Below are 17,109 nucleotides of genomic sequence, written 5' to 3' on the forward strand. Positions count from 1 at the left end.
CAGGCGAGCGGTCCACCCCGGGCCCCAACTCTGGACAGCCAGCACCTCATCCATGGTCACCGGAACCGGAATAACCCGGCGAGGGGGCAAAGGAGAAAAGAAAACGGCAGATCAACTGGTCTAAAAAAGTCATTTGCAGAAGGTGTACATGGTAGGCTATATGCTACTAGGAGCTAGCAGCTACACAACAGATAAGCACACAATAGCACACAAGCTAGACGTACGTAACAAGTGTCCTTAATTGAAAAATATTGCAGTCAATATAAAGAATTAGCAAATAATTATAGGCAGGTTTATAAGCGGTAGAAAATGGATGGATGGATGGAATTTGTACACAAGGCAATTTAAAGTGCTTTACAGAAAATTACAAGAAGGCAAAAATTAAAATATAAAATAATACAAATAATCAAAATTTCAATTTAAAATCAGACAATAAAATTGACATTAAAAACAATCATAATTCAAAATCAATCAAAGAGTGGAGATAGGCGCCCCGTAAAGGGCTACCAAAAAATATTTGTTCCTTAGTTGTGGTCAGTTTCTACAGCACAAAAATTATGACTGAAGTGGTGAAGCTGTATTTTCATTTGCACTTCAGTTTGACAGTTTATTTCCAAAAAATATATTATTATTAGCAATATTTGTTATTAATTTAGTTCAAATGTATTTGTTTTAGTGCAGGTGGGATAGGCGTCAGCGCCCCCGAGAAGGACAAGCGGTAGACGATGAATGGATGTATTTATTTTAGTACTGTGTGATTGCATGTACTGTAAATGGTCTTTTCATCAGTTTTTATGAGTCCCTTTTTATGCAGTATATTTGATCAATATTTATTTTTGTAATGTGCCTGACCTAAGCTTTGATCATAATCTTTGTGATTAACATATGGTTTCATATCATTTGACAGTTTATCCTGTAAGTAAGTTAGATATAATTATATTATAGTATTATAACAATACTAGTAATGTAACGGTATTATAAAGATCGTGGTATTTCGGATTCAAAGTCTTCTAAATAATACCGTGATGGTATCAAACAAAGTGTAGTTTTTTTTTTTGGCGTTTTCACATTGTTAATTGTTACACTGGATGTTTACATTGTTACTTTAAAGACATCAACTATAATTTATTCTTTTAAATATTTGCTTACAACAGTAGATGTTCCTGCACAAGTACTTGTACTTAGAAATACTTGCCTGTAGTAAAAAATATGATAAGAACATTTTAGCATTGTTTGTGTTCAATTATAGTAAGCGTGTTTATTCTAAACATTCTTGCCACTTCATTTCACACACTATGGAATTTTTGCCAAGCCTTTTTTTTGGACTACTGCGGCCTAAATACAGTGATAATGTTGTATTGTGACATGTTGATACCGTTACATCTCGAGGTGGGAATCTTTGGGCACCTCACAATTCAGGAGCTACGATTTCATTCCAAATCAATTATTGATGCATCTTTAATTTATGTATATTGATGCAGTTTTACATTTATTTTTGTTTCACTAAATAATGTATTATTTATCACTTGCAACTTAAAAAAACCCCAATTCATTTGGAACAAGAAACAGTTAAATGATTTCCCACATTTATTAAATGAATGAAAATGTGTGCAAAACTTGACCATAGATACCCGATAGTAATGGAGCTGCTTAGATCTCTCGGTGAGGTGGCTCGCTGCAGTCAGCCAAATTTTAAAACTGTCTGCATTACACTATTTACAATAATCTGGTCAGGATGCCACTTAGGGCACGTCCAACCGGTAGGAGGCCACGGGGAAGACACAGGACACGTTGGGAAGACTATGTCTCCCAGCTGGCCTGGGAACGCCTTGGGATCCCCCTGGAAGAGCTGGACGAAGTGGCTGGGGAGAGGAAAGTCTGGGCTTCCCTGCTTCGGCTGCTTTCCCTGCTTCGGCTGCTGCCCCCGCGACCCGACCTCGGATAAGCGGAAGAAGATGGATGGATGGATGAAATAGATTATTGACGTTTACTAATCAATTCTATAATCGTCCATGTCTGAACTGCGATGCATCTAAAAATTGATTATTTCCCCCACCTCAAGTTATATTCCTATTGAATACGATTACAATCAAGAGCAGACCTGGGCATTCTGCGGCCCGCGGGCCGCATCCGGCCCTTTGTGCGTCCCTGTCCGGCCCGCGTGAGGCCAATTATAAATTACAAAATACATTTAAAAAAGTATCTATGTCGAGTGTGCAATACAACGGTGCTGCTTTTGTTTTGAAAATCGTTATTTGTATTACTTCCGTGTGGACGTATGCGTGATTGTGAGTGAATGTGAACAACTGCAATTACAAAATAAAGTTGAAAAAACATCTATGTCCTGCGCGCAATACAACTGTGCTGCTTTTATTTTGAAAAGTATTATTTATGGGCGTGTGTCCGTGTGTAACCTGCGAGTGAAGGTGCACATGCAGCGACAAGTGATGCACGGTTTACACCCGAGACGCTAAAAAGACAAAAGTTGATGAGGAATGGCGTGTTTTCAACAAGACATGGACTGCAAAGCAACGTCCCCTCTAAGGTGCGTGCCTGCGCAAATGCGCACTGCTCAAGCGTCTGCTGCGCGCAGCAAATATATGCCGCGCACCAAATCAAATCCCATCTGAATTCTAAACAAAATAAACATATTTATTCTATGTAATTATGCAATGCAACTTTGAGTGACAGGACAACAAGCGGCTTTAACGGTGTTCGTCAACACCGTTCAATTGAACACCGTTCAATTATTGTAACGTCTATCGAGATGGTTCGAGGACAGGAATTATATCGATCACTTTATTGAGCAAAACTGTTTATATTCGGACATAACCACACCAAAAACATGAGTAAAACACTTCTATCTCGAAAAACTAGTCATTTTCTGCCGTACAAACCAGGCCAAAACCAACTTGTCATCTGTCACCAACACGCATACTAAACCACTGGTGCGTTTACGGCCACACAAAAAGTCGGACAACTCAAACACCACACAAAGTTACACTATGACTCCTCATAGTCATACGTGTGCTTATTTTACTGTCATTTATTATTAATGTTAATTTATTTATATTAGTCATGGAATGCTGTTACACACACTATGTTGAAGTATTACTATTATTATTAATTATTATTATTATTATTATTATTATTTATCTTACGGTATATATCAAAAATATTATTGAGCAAAATTTAATTGAAATATTGTCGATGTGGCCCTCCAGCAGTGCTCGGGTAGCTCATGCGGCCCCCGGTAAAAATTAATTGCCCACCCCTGATCAAGAGGAAGGTAGCTAATTAGTCAAATAGCTTTGAGGTTTTATTTCCGCAATTTTTATTGTCCGTTGTTTTACTAAAACAATACTTTTTTTTTATCAGCACAAGGCCTTTTAAATGGATAAAAGTTGAATACTTAATTTTGGTTTCGTACGCTCGTAATAAGCAACACAGTTAACAGTAAAAGTACATATTTCTGAATGATTGGTCATATTTGTTAGTTATCTTATGATAAAATATCTTAAGCTGCATTCAAAATCAGATGGCTAAATTAGAGCCCCTGAACAGATTTATGCTTCATAATGCGATTAGTCGACTAATTGTTAAGATAATCGATGTTTAATCGACTATCAGAATAGTTGCTAGTTGCCGACCTATTCTCCATAACGATTACCCGTGTAAGACTGGATTTTCCGTTTGGACCACGGCAAAAACAAGACTCAAAATTAGGTAAAAAAAAAAAACCTTGTACACATCAAACCACATAATTATCGTCTTCTGTCTGGGGAAACAAACTTTATGCTCAGTCAGTATTTGTTTTGTACAGTTTTTTTCCTCTCATTTTGCTTTAGATTACTTTGAGTTCTGGAGTGCAGCGGTTTGACTGTGAGCTCAAGAAATTTGATGAGCACTGCTGTAGAACATAGAACATTCCAATGTTTAATGTCTGCTGTATGTCCCACAGATGAGCATTCTCACCCGAGCAGCTGATGGCATGCTGCCCTGCAGGCCGTCGGAGAGAGGGCGAGTCTGAATGGCGCCCTAGTTCCGCCCCTCATCTCCCTGTCTGAAAACGCCTTGACCCCTTCTCTCAGGAACCGCAGAGCGCCCCGCCGACCTCTCCACTATGGATATACGGAGCGACGACACAGAGGGCTGCTATTACAACCGCACCGTCAAGTTTTTCTACGAAAAGAGTAACAAGACCATCAGCGACCACTGGCGTGGCCGCGACTACGTGGTCGTCACGCTGGGCATGACAGTCTGCTTCATTGTCATCTTTTCCAACCTTCTGGTTATTGGGGCCATTTTAAAAAATAGACGCTTCCACTTTCCCATCTACTACCTTTTGGGTAACCTGGCCTTGGCAGACCTCTTCTCAGGTACGTCGTACGCTCAATTAACACACACAGTAAATTGGGGACTTTTTGTCTTTTCAGGTACATTTTTGCTCTATTTTTGGCCATAACTATGAATGTGTTGCTCTAAATGGAATGATTATTTCCCAAGAGGGTTTTTTTAATGTTAAATTGTAATATTTTTATTCAAAATTATTTTTAGAAATCAACAATACACTTTGAAATAATTTTAATCCAGTTAAAGCCTTCAGGGAGACAAGACATTTTTTGAATTTCTTTTTCCTTTTTGCTGAAATCTCTTAAACAACTTCTGTTTACAAAAAAACAAAAAATGTAATGTTTTTTTCCAACCATTTTTTTTTACCTAATTATAAAGTTACAAGTTAAAGTCCCAAAGGTAGTCACAAACACTAGGTGTGGTGAAATTATCCTCTGTATTTGACCCACCCCCATTTTCACCCCCTGGGAGGTGAGGGGGGCAGCGAGCAGCAGCGGTGGCCGTGCTCAGGAATCATTTTGGTGATTTGACCCCCAATTCCAACCCTTGATGCTGGGTTTGAACTCACGACCTTCCAGTCTCAGGGCGGACACTCTAACCACAAGGCCACTGAGCAGGTCTATGGCAGATTTTATTTAAAATCACTTATTTTCCATACAGTAAATGTTAAAGGCCTACTGAAATGATTTTTTTAAATTTAAACGAGAATAGCAGATCCATTCTATGTGTCATACTTGATCATTTCGCGATATTGCCATATTTTTGCTGAAAAGATTTAGTAGAGAACAACGACGATAAAGTTCGCAACTTTTGGTAGCTGATAAAAAAAGCCTTGCCTGTACCGGAAGTAGCGTGACGTCACAGGAGGCAATATTCCTCACAATTTTCCTTTGTTTACAATGGAGCGAGAGAGATTCGGACCGAGAAAGCGATGATTACCCCATTAATTTGAGCGAGGATGAAAGATTCGTAGATGAGGAACGTTACAGTGAAGGATTAGAGAGGCAGTGATGGACGTATCTTTTTTCGCTCTGACCGTAACTTAGGTACAAGCTGGCTCATTGGATTCCACACTCTCTCCTTTTTCTATTGTGGATCACGGATTTGTATTTTAAACCACCTCGGATACTATATCCTCTTGAAAATGAGAGTCGAGCACGCGAAATGGACATTCAGAGTGACTTTTATCTCCACGACAATACATCGGTGACACACTTAGCTACTGAGCTAACGTGATAGCATCGTTCTCAAATGAAGATAGAAACAAAATAAATAAATCCCTGACTGGAAGGATAGGCAGAAGATCAACAATACTATTAAACCATGTACCGTATTTTCCGCACCATAAGCCGCACCTAAAAACCACAATTTTTGTCAAAAGCAGACAGTGCGGCTAATAACCCGGTGCGCCTTATATATGGATTAATATTCATATTTATTTTCATAAGGTTTAGGTCTCGCAACTACGGTAAACAGTCGCCATCTTTTTTCCCCGTAAAAGAGGAAGCGCTTCTTCTATGGTAAGCAACCGCCCCCATAGAAGAGGAAGCGCTTCTTCTTCTACTGTAAGCAACCGCCAAGGTGAGCACCCGCCCCCGTAGAAGAAGAAGCTTGCGGATATTTAATTTCATTTGTGTGTTTCTGTAAAGACAACAAAATGTCTCCTACTAAGAGACACGCGTACAAGGTTCCACTGACTTTTGATATTCATGTGAACCGCACTGTGGATACAACGGGAACACGTACGGTGAATATTCGCACCACAGGGAATGAGAAGTCGTCCTACTGTGGTTCTAGCTTGCCATGCTAACGGCCAGAAACTTCCACCCACGGTGATATTCAAAAGGAAGACCTTGCCAAAAGAGAACTTTCCAGCCGGCGTCATCATAAAAGCTAACTCGAAGGGATGGATGGATGAAGAAAAGATGAGCGAGTGGTTGATAGACGTTTACGCGAAGACACCGGGTGACTTTTTTCACGCAGCGCCGTTCCTGTTGATCTACGACTGCATGCGCGTCCACATCATCGATGGTGTCAAAAAACAAGTGAAGCACACCGAAGAAGAAGAATTCGAGGGATTTGTAGATGAGTAATAACTTCAGAAAGTGAGCTTTAAATGTTTATTTTGTGTGTTGTGTGACACTAACGTATGAGCAACGTTGAGTTATTGATGTTGCTATTGCTCTGCACTATTTTGAGTGTTACTATTTTTGTGATTGCACATTTGCACATTACATTTTGGGAGTGAACAGAGTTGTTAGAACGCTGGTTTGTAATATATTATTAAAGTTTGACTGACCTATCTGACTGTTTTGTTGACATTCCCTTTAGCGTAGCGTAGGTGCGGCTAATAGCACGGGGCGGCTAATAGGTACACAAAGTTTTGAAATATGCCGTTCATTAAACGTGCGGCTAATAACACGGGGCGCCTTATGGTACGGAAAATACGGTACACGGTTAAAAATTCTCAGCCTGGTAAGGCTTAACAATGCTGTTGCTAACGACGCTAAGGCTAATTTAGCAACTTAGCAACCGGACCTCACAGAACTATGCTAAAAACATTAGCGCTCCACCTACGCCAGCCAGCTCTCATCTTCCCATCAACAGCCGTGCTCACCTGCATTCCAGCGATCGACGGCGCGACGAAGGACTTCATCCGTGGGTTTGGCGGCAAGCATCGGCTAGGCGTAGTAAGTAGTCCTTGTGTTGCTGTAAGTATTGTACTTAGCCGCCAATACACCGATCGATCCCACCTACAACGTTCTTCTTTGCAGCCTCCATTGTTCATTAAACAAATTGCAAAAGATTCACCAACACAGATGTCCAGAATACTGTGGAATTTTGTCGAAGAAAACAAGAGGTTTCTGTATCGGGTTCGACGGGGTCCAACCACTTCCGTGGATTCTGTGACGTCACGCGCATAAATCATATCCAAAGGAGTTTTTCAACCGGAAGTGTGGCGGGAATTTTAAAATTGCACTTTATAAGTTAACACGGCCGTATTGGCATGTGTTTCAATGTTAAGATTTCATCATTGATATATAAACTATCAGACTGCGTGGTCGGTAGTAGTGGGTTTCAGTAGGCCTTTAAAGTGCTGGAGTACTTGGGTAAATATCAGGTCTGAATATACATACGATTGGTAATAAAACACATTTTGATGCATTATTTTATCAGTTAGAGTTCGGGTAACTAATTTTATAAAATGTTTTCAATTAGAATAACTGACGTACAGTAATAAGATCAAATGAGCATTCATAGTAGGAGTGTCCTGATACAACCTTTTCACTTCCAATACAATACCGATACCGATATAAACCCGATACGATATCAGCACAAATCTTGCATTATTTTGTATTCTGGTATTTTAGAAAGGGTTTGATCAAGTATTTTTTTAAGTTTTTTTTTAGCCTTTATTTAACCAGGTAAAAATCACATTGAGATCAGAGATCTCTTTTCCAAGGGAGACCTGTTAAAAGACTAACTTTATGACAGATTGTTGCTGTCGAAGAAGAATGATCATTTGTTTCTGTCGATACCAGTGGTCACAATAATTCATTAAAATAAGGTCATGACTCACAGTAAAATTTTGAAATTATTCAATTAAGGACACTTCTTGCATATGTCTAGCTTGTGTGGTAGCTGTTGTGTAGCTCCGAGCTCCTAGTAGCCTACCATGTTTACCTTTTGTAAACGACTTGACTAAAACACAAGAAAAGATTAACTTTGTGTGCCTATTGGAGAATATTTCAATGTTAACTGTTTGTCCAGCTTTGTAAGATCGCTTGTACCAGAGATTTTACATGCAAGCCGATATCGTATATACAATTTATCGATATATATTTGCAAAATATAACAACGTTTTCCAGTTTGAACTTTAAGTATCTTGTCTTTGCAGTCTATTCAATTGAAATGATTTGCAAATCATTGTATTCTGTTCTTATTTACGTGCCAAATTCACTGGTTTTGGACTCTGTAAGTGAACTGTTGTCATTGTGTGGAGAAGAGACATTTATTTGGGAAAAATCATGAGTCCGGTAGCGCTAATTTATCCCCAACACACCACACCGCCCCGTTCTAAACTCAACAATGCCGAGACGGTCAATTGAAACAGCGACTAAACTACGAAGCTAAAACTAGCAAAAACAATCCATACACCCGCAACACATCTCATCTGTTTGTGTAGTTGTGAACGACATCATCGATGTTAAATTAATCTAGAAACAATGGTCGCAACTTGAGAGGCTCACACTTTTTTTTTTACAGCCTCAATTCACCTCTTTATTCGTCAAGCTGAGAACAACAGCACAGCACACTTCCCCCTCCACAATAATAGTGCGGTGTGCCACATCTGGTGTGACTGTTCTAACCAAATAAACCAAGGCTCGGTTGGTAGAGTGGCCGTGCCAGCAACTTTACGGTTCCAGGTTCGATCCCCGTTTCTGCCATCCTAGGCAGTGCCCTTGGGCAAGATACTTTACCCACCTGCTCCCAGTACCACCTACGCTGTTTTAAATGTAACTTAGATATTGGGTTTCACTATGTAAAGGGCTTTGAGTCACTAGAGAAAAGCGCTATATAAATATAATTCACACAAAAAAATCACTAAACCTAAAATACTGGTCAAAAATGTCCAAAGATGTGACACCAATACTTGTGAGTATTTTTGCATTTAATTAACAAACATTTTATTAAATTGTATTTTACTCAAAAAGCACACACTCAATGGTGATAAAATAAGTGTAAAAGGTAACACTAAATTAAAAACAAAATGTAAAAACTGAATTTTTTTTTTTTTTAATTGCTATTGTTGTTGCTATTATTTTTATTTTACTTGTTGTGGTTTATTCATTACTAACTTATATCAGGGTTTATTTAAACTATATTTAAAGTTGATTTTGGTGTCACAATAAATACTCATGTTTTCAAATTCATGATTAGTTGTGTAATTAATTGTGATTACAATATCTATCAAAGTAATTGTGATTATTATTTTTGCCAGCCTAAGTAGAAGCTTCATCTGAATGTTCTGGACTCCTGTGTACATGCCGTGAGCAGAGTTGTATTGTCCTTTAAAGGGTAACCACTTTTTGGGGGGATTTTGCCTATCGTTCACAATCATTATGAGAGATAAGAAGCCAAAAGTTATTTTTGTTTTTTTTCGCTTACTAACATAAAAATCGTCTCGTCCTAGGTGGCTAGCAATGCAGCTAATGGGAGCAATCAATTCTACCTTAAATCACTTTAAAAATGCATTAAAAAACCGTCAACAATACTTCATTTACATCCCGTAACCCGTATAATAACAAAGCTGTAGCGACATTCTAATTGTAAGAGCGAACACTGAATAACTATTTTTCTATAGCGTACTAACACATCAACATGCTTCAGTATTAGTGGTAAAAGCTAGCCACAGCAAGAGATAAGCTAGCTTCTACGTCAGCACAAAACACGTTTGAGTTTGTAATGCACAACAGTGCGAAAAGACACCAATATGTACTGACTAAAAACATGAATAATCATGATACAGTATCTGTATTATCTCTATTGTCGCAGTATTTTTTAAATGTGCTCAACATTTTAAAAATTTACTTACCGTATTTCCTTGAATTGCCGCCGGGTATATAGTATGCGCCTGCCTAGAATTATCGCCGGGTCAAACTCGTTTCGCAAAATAATTAGCGCATGCTAAGCATTACCGCCGGGTTAGAATTACCGCCGAGTCAAACTCATTTCGCAAAATATTATTTTTATCAGCGCATGTCTAGAATTACCGCCGGGTCAAACTCGTTTCGCAAAATAATTAGCATATGCCTAGAATTTCCGCCGGGTCAAACTCGTCATGTCACGAGTGACACTTCACTTGTCATCATTTTCAAAATGGAGGAGGCTGATTTCAGTAATTTAAAATTGCATAAAGGGAGAAGATAAAGAGCTATTCAGTAGGATTTAAGGTCCAAGCTATTGAATATGCTAAAAAGAACAGTAAGCAGCTATGTTTTATTAATATACCGTAGCTGCGTGTGTCAAATATGAGTCATTAAATGACAAGGTGGCACCTGATGGCCATAAGACGTAACTACACGTTTTGTCCATATTGATAAAAATAGTTTTCATTTATGAGATCAAAATAATAATCAAGATTTTTTTTAATCAATATTGAAATTACAATTATTGATTGTAGGGAAAACAGAGTTAGGGTGGGGTGTGAACAGGACTCCATTATGTACTTTGTAATGTCTAAGATATTATAGATAAATAGATACATGTTATTCATACATTTAAAGACAAATATTTGTTCTTTTGTTCATTAACAGTATCACTGTGTCATCTTTTTCTCATAACATGATTATCTCTATTGTTACATTTTGGTAGATTTTTTTTTTTGGTTATGTACATTTATATGTACATGCACATGCTATATCGGGACGGACCCATTAAAAGTTTGAGCAAAAATATGTCGTATATGAATTAACTATACACAATAAAACATGAACAAAATGCTATGTCACATAAATGTAACTCTGTGACATGGAAAAAACCTACAAGTAATGTAAAAAAAAACATGGTGTTTACTTTTTGATATCAAAATATGACATAAAGCAGTTTGGCTAATCAAAATAAAGTCTAATAAACAAGCTTTGGTCTTCTCTAACATACGAGGGCGCTAGTGAACCTTCTTGCGACTACTCGGCTGCAGAAGAAGTGACAACAAGCAGAAACAGTTAGCAGCGATCGTTTATTTTTTCCTCTCGCTTGCACTTTGAACATGGAGGATTACATATTTAAAATAAAACCGTTTTCTAAACTGGACTTTCAATCGAAGCAGGATGTAATAATTAAAGGAATATCTCCATCGAGACAGAGAGACTTAAAACTGAAGAAAGATAAGGAAGACTTCTATAAACAAGTTATCGATGCTTTTGTTCAGAAGGAGCTGCGCATGGACTTCATTTATAAGTAAAGGTAAGACCATAATAATGTTTTTTTTATTAAATGTGCTTTTCATGATGGTATCCTTACATCACACTCAAATTTATAAGCGCAGGCCTAAATTTACTGCATGCCTTAATTTACCGCATGCCTTTGGTAAGCGCCAGAGTGAGGAGGGGGGTGGGGGTGGGAGGGGGTGTGGGGGGGTTCTAAAATAATTAGCGCATGCTTACATTTACCGCATGCCTTTGGTAAGCGCTGGAGTGAGAAGAGGTTTTAAATTAATTACCGCCCCGGCGCTAATTCAAGGAAATACGGTATACTGAAATCTTTTGACCAAGTTTTATTAAAAAAAAACCCCACAAACAGCACATTCAAAATTATTTCCTTTGTAGAAGAAACATTGTAGATAAGAACACTGTTTCATGGATTTCAAGTAGACATTGAATGTGCATATGAAAGCAACACAATCACACTAGATTTATAAACAAAGTAACATGGCAGAAACAAAACAACATAAATAAATACAAATAAATGTGAAAATTGTGCGACAAAACACCCTATGGACATAAGAGATCCACAGTTAAAACAATTGTAAGAATTTTGCAAGGTGGCACCTGATGGCCATAAGACGTAACTACACGTTTTGTCCATATAGATAAAAATAGTATTCATTTATGAGATCAAAATAATAATCAAGATTTTTTTAATCAATATTGAAATTACAATTATTGATTGTAGGGAAAACAGAGTTAGGGTGGGGTGTGAACAGGACTCTATTATGTACTTTGTAATGTCTAAGATATTATAGATAAATAGATACATGTTATTCATAAATTTAAAGACAAATATTTGTTCTTTTGTTCATTAACAGTATCACTGTGTCATCTTTTTCTCATAACATGATTATCTCTATTGTTACATTTTGGTAGATTTTTTTTTTGGTTATGTACATTTATATGTACATGCACATGCTATATCGGGACGGACCCATTAAAAGTCTGAGCAAAAATATGTCGTATATGAATTAACTATACACAATAAAACATGAACAAAATGCTATGTCACATGAATGTAACTCTGTGACATGGAAAAAACCTACAAGTAATGTAAAAAAAACCATGGTGTTTACTTTTTGATATCAAAATACGACACAAAGCAGTTTGGCTAATCAAAATAAAGTCTAATAAACAAGCTTTGGTCTTCTCTAACATACAAAGTGGTTCAGTACAACAGTTTGGCCAACAAAAATAAACTGGAGTGATACCTCTCACATTGAATACACAATCTTTACAGCCTGCGTTCAATTCGATGAGATGTCAAAACATTATACTGTAGCTAGTATTGATGTTATTTGAACACTGATACAGTTTGCAGTTAGATAAAGGATGAGTGAACATCTCAATAAACAAACAAAAGACTTTATAAAGAAGTTGTGGCAACGTTCCCTACACATCGCCTGCTGCATGTTTTCTTACGTCACTAACTGTCACAGCAGCTGATGGATGCTGTATTGAGAAATTGAAAGCAACATCAAATAGTTTTCTCCTATGCTGTATACTTTTAATGTGAGACAAATGAGTCTGTCTCCAATATTGTCCACACCTGTCGCCATCTAAATACAGCAGTGCACTTTTAAACGCACGCCAAGACGCCACAGAATTAAAGCGAGGGAAAAAAGTATGTGTAGTTGTGTTCCACCATGTGTTTTCAAGCCAAACGGCGCTAGTGCGCATGCAACAGCGCTGCTGTGACTCCTTTTTCAGGAAGTAAGCAGTGTTGCCTAAAATGCATTAATAAATTAGGGTTTTTCAGTATTTAAAAATTCTAATTTGGTATTACTGTTGTGAATTTTACTGCGGTTTATAATGATAAACCGCATTATAAACCGGTATTTACCGTTACATTCCTAATCATGATCAATATTATAGGGGACTCACTCAATGAGCAGTTGTCCGTTTGATCAAGCTGGCCGGAGACGCTTCCAATTGATTTGGGCACTCCATTAATTCGGCATATCCTGGCTTCAATTTTCCAGATTTGCAGTGTGACCATGTCGCACTATGTCGGTGTCCGTCTGCTCCAGCGTTTAAGCCTCTTCTTCGCGTTCGCTTCTGTATGCAGCAGTTCATCCTCTGCATATGTAGTTAAAAAAAAAAAATAAGGTGGTGAATTTGTCCAAAAATAGTTGTCTTCGTTGTCTGTTACCAAGTCTGCCATGATTAGAAAACAAAACACACTTGTGTTTGATTCTGGCAATAGGATTATATTTGTTGCAGGAAGTCGGAAGTGCGCTGCTATGAAAACGGAAATAAATGCGCCGAAGAATGAGTTCCCGGCTGTGCATAAAATGACCAAAAATCAAATTTAGCAATGATTAAAATTATCAAAATACGGTAAATATTGTCCATATTACATATTGTTATGATTGTGTCTGTTACTACTACGTATACAAAACGTTGATGAAGTTGCCTTTGAAGGCTTTGAAGCCGCATCTTCTAAGCCTTTTAATCATCTTTAAAATCCTAATAAAAAAAAATACGTATTTTCTTGTCTCTCATATTGATTGTAAACGATAGGCAAAATTAAAAAAAAAAAAATCCATCTGTCATGTCTTTCATAATGATTGTGAACGATAGGCAAAATTCCAAAAAAAAAGTGCACTTTCCCTTTAAGGGGCCCGTCCTAGCCTCTAGTGTTGAGAGTTGATAAACCACGCTTGTTTCTCTTAAGGATGTAAGCATGACGCACAATACCTCTTAACAATGTGTAATTCGCGCTGGCCTCCCCCCATGCCAGGTATCTCCTACCTCCACTTGATGTTCCACACGGGTCCGTGGACCATCAAACTGTCCAAGCACCAGTGGTTCGTGCGTCAGGCTCTCATCGACACCAGCCTGACCGCCTCCGTCCTCAACCTCCTGGCGGTGGCGTTGGAGCGCCACCAGACCATCTTCCAGATGCAGCTCCACAGCAAAATGAGCACACGGCGCGTTTTCGTCCTCATGCTCTTAATTTGGCTGGTCGCCATCATCATGGGCCTGGTGCCCACCATGGGCTGGCACTGTCTGTGCGACCTGGAGAACTGCTCCACCATGGCGCCGCTCTACAGCCGCAGCTACCTGGTGTTCTGGGCAGTCCTCAACCTCCTCACCTTCTCCGTCATGGTGGGCGTCTACACCCGCATCTTTTTGTACGTGCGGCACAAGAGTGAGCAGATGTCACGGCACACCACACAAATAAGACAACGTGAGACCGTGTTGAAACTGATGAAGACCGTCTCCATGATCTTGGGTGAGGTGACACATCCTAACACAACCTAATGCATTGCCTGACTTAGCTTGTCTCAGCACGTCTGCGCTTGTTTACGCACACACACTCTTTCCCTCCGTTTCCCAGCAGCTCTTCTTGTTTTTTATTCAACTACCTCCCAGTCCTGCTACTTGCACCATGCCTGAGCCTCCCCTTTGCCTTCGCATTGCTTTTCCAACATGACAATAAATTCTTCAAGTTTTTTAAAAGTCCTACACGTTCTCCCCCTGTCGCTTAGCAGCGAGCGCTCGTCACCTCTGGCATGTGAGGGAGGCCAGGAAAACCCTGGCGTGCCCTGACAAGGAACTGCATACTTCAGTCACTATGACACAGAGAATAGCATGTGTGTGTGTGGGAGCGTGTGTGTGTTGTTTGTGTAAGCATGCGCGTCTCTGGACCGTCTCAAGAGTCGTGACACCGTTTCTGTTAGGATTGCTTTCGTGCGACGTGCCAGCCGGCGTCACGTCCGCCCGTAGCGTGCACAAATTATTATTGATGCAGCGAAAAAATTCCTGAGCTGCCCAATCAGGTGTTATGATAATGAAATGTGATCATGCAGACTAAACTTTGTGCGTGCATGTGTGAGAGGAATTTTACAGTACATTCCCCTTCTCTCTTTAGCACCTCCTGCTTTTGACATTCTTCAGCACATCCTGTCTGTTTTCCCTTCTCTCACACCTGCAAAATGCACAAAGTTTCACATATTTGTATGTACAGTCGTATCTCAACTTACGAGCTTAATTGGTTCTGTGACGAAGCTCTTAACTCAAAACACTTGTATCTCAAATCAACGTTGCCCATTATATTGAATTGAAATCAATTTAATCGGTGTCTGCAGCACAATTTTAACTTGTAACATAAACAAGAAAAACAACATTCTAAATAACAAATATTGTACTGCAAACAACAGTATTTTTATGAAGTAATGTAATAATGTGAAGAATGTTTCTTGGAGAGTGGACTTCTATGGCAGGGGCAGTGTTTCCCATAAAATGCCAAGATACCTGTGGCGGTGGGGGCGTGGCTATGGGCGTGGTCACCATGTCATCATCGAGTAATTTGCATAATTTACTGCAATGATTTGATTTTCTCTAAAAAGGCTCAAAAAATGTATACTTACTAATTTATAATAACAGTTTTGTTTTAAACGTCCATCCATCCATTTTACAATATAATTACAACACTTTATGTACATATTTATATACAGATTTGAACAATAAGTTATTCATTGAAATATATTTATTAATTGTGGTTCTTACAAAAAATATAACTTATAAAATATAAAAGCTAATATGTCTCAAAGTTCTGCCCCTTTAATTAGTGCATACTAAATAATTTAACTTTAGCCTACTACTACAACCATATTATTTACCAGCAACATAAAGTGAAACAGAGGCAGAGGTGTCCTGCCACAGTCAGTAACAAATAAACAGAAAACAGTAGTGGTGGTAGATAGACACAGAGCTTCATCAAACATCTGATCCACTGAACAAAGAGCTCCAAAAATCTTGAACTTTAGACTGCCATCAGTTTTACTCTCTACACTTAACCATGTGTTTCCTACTGCCTGCAGACTTTGCACTCTTTGTTATATACACATATTGTGTTTCTAATATAAATACATTTAATAAAGTCAAATACAAATAAGGCAACAAGAGAAGTATCCTACACTTCTCTTTTGTAAAGTAAATCTGAACAGCCGATATGTGCATTTACATCAACAATATGATTTGCCTGAGAAGCTGGAGAGGACAAAAAATAAATAAATAAAATTTTTTTATTTTTTTTTATTTTAATTTTTTAATTTTTTTTAAATTTGTGGCGGACATAATTCTTTCGTGGCGGGCCACCTCAAATAAATGAATTTGTGGGAAGCCCTGAGGGGTTCCTAACCTTTTAGACCTCGGGCCTATATTTCTACTACAGAGAGCCTGCGGCCTACTAAAATATTAACACTGAATTGCCCCAAAAGGGACAAGCGGCAGAAAATGGATGGATGAATAGTAAGGGTGTAACGGTACACAAAAATTTCGGTTCGGTACGTACCTCAGTTTAGAGGTCACGGTTCGGTTCATTTTCGGTACAGTAAGAAAACAACAAAATATAAATTTTTTGGTCATCTATTTACCAAATTTCTAAACAATGGCTTTATCCTTTTAACATTGGGAACACTATAATAATTCTGCCCAAAAATAGAAATAGCTCTGTGTGTGATGGATGTGAGCCACCACTAGGCTGATCAGTGCAACAGCAGGCAGTCATGAATGCTAAGCATAACAATAACATTCATATACACACAGGGTCCATTGCCAGGGTTCATGTGGTCAACATATATAAAATAAAAACTAAATAAGATAAGGCTCAGAATGGTTTCTTAAAACCTTTCTACATATAAAGTGCTTTTTTTTGATTGATTGAGACTTTTATTAGTAGATTGCACAGTACAGTACATATTCTGTACAATTGACCACTAAATGGTAACACCCGAATAAGTTTTTCAACTTGTTTAAG

At 38.4% G+C, this 17,109-nt stretch overlaps 1 protein-coding gene across 2 annotated transcripts in view; it reads left to right on the top strand.

Moving 5' to 3' along the window:
• The window catches only part of LOC133633992 (lysophosphatidic acid receptor 2-like), a 61,771-nt gene that overhangs the window by 28,705 nt on the left and 15,957 nt on the right, over positions 1-17,109 (top strand). For both annotated transcript variants that reach the window (XM_062026876.1, XM_062026875.1), the window contains 2 exons: positions 3,962-4,379; positions 14,086-14,580. In XM_062026876.1, coding sequence (XP_061882860.1) covers positions 4,124-4,379; positions 14,086-14,580 — 751 coding nt within the window. In that variant the 5' untranslated portion in view covers positions 3,962-4,123. The remainder of the gene's footprint in view (positions 1-3,961; positions 4,380-14,085; positions 14,581-17,109) is intronic.

Source organism: Entelurus aequoreus, linkage group LG18 (assembly GCF_033978785.1).
Source record: "Entelurus aequoreus isolate RoL-2023_Sb linkage group LG18, RoL_Eaeq_v1.1, whole genome shotgun sequence".
Classification (NCBI taxonomy): domain Eukaryota; kingdom Metazoa; phylum Chordata; class Actinopteri; order Syngnathiformes; family Syngnathidae; genus Entelurus; species Entelurus aequoreus.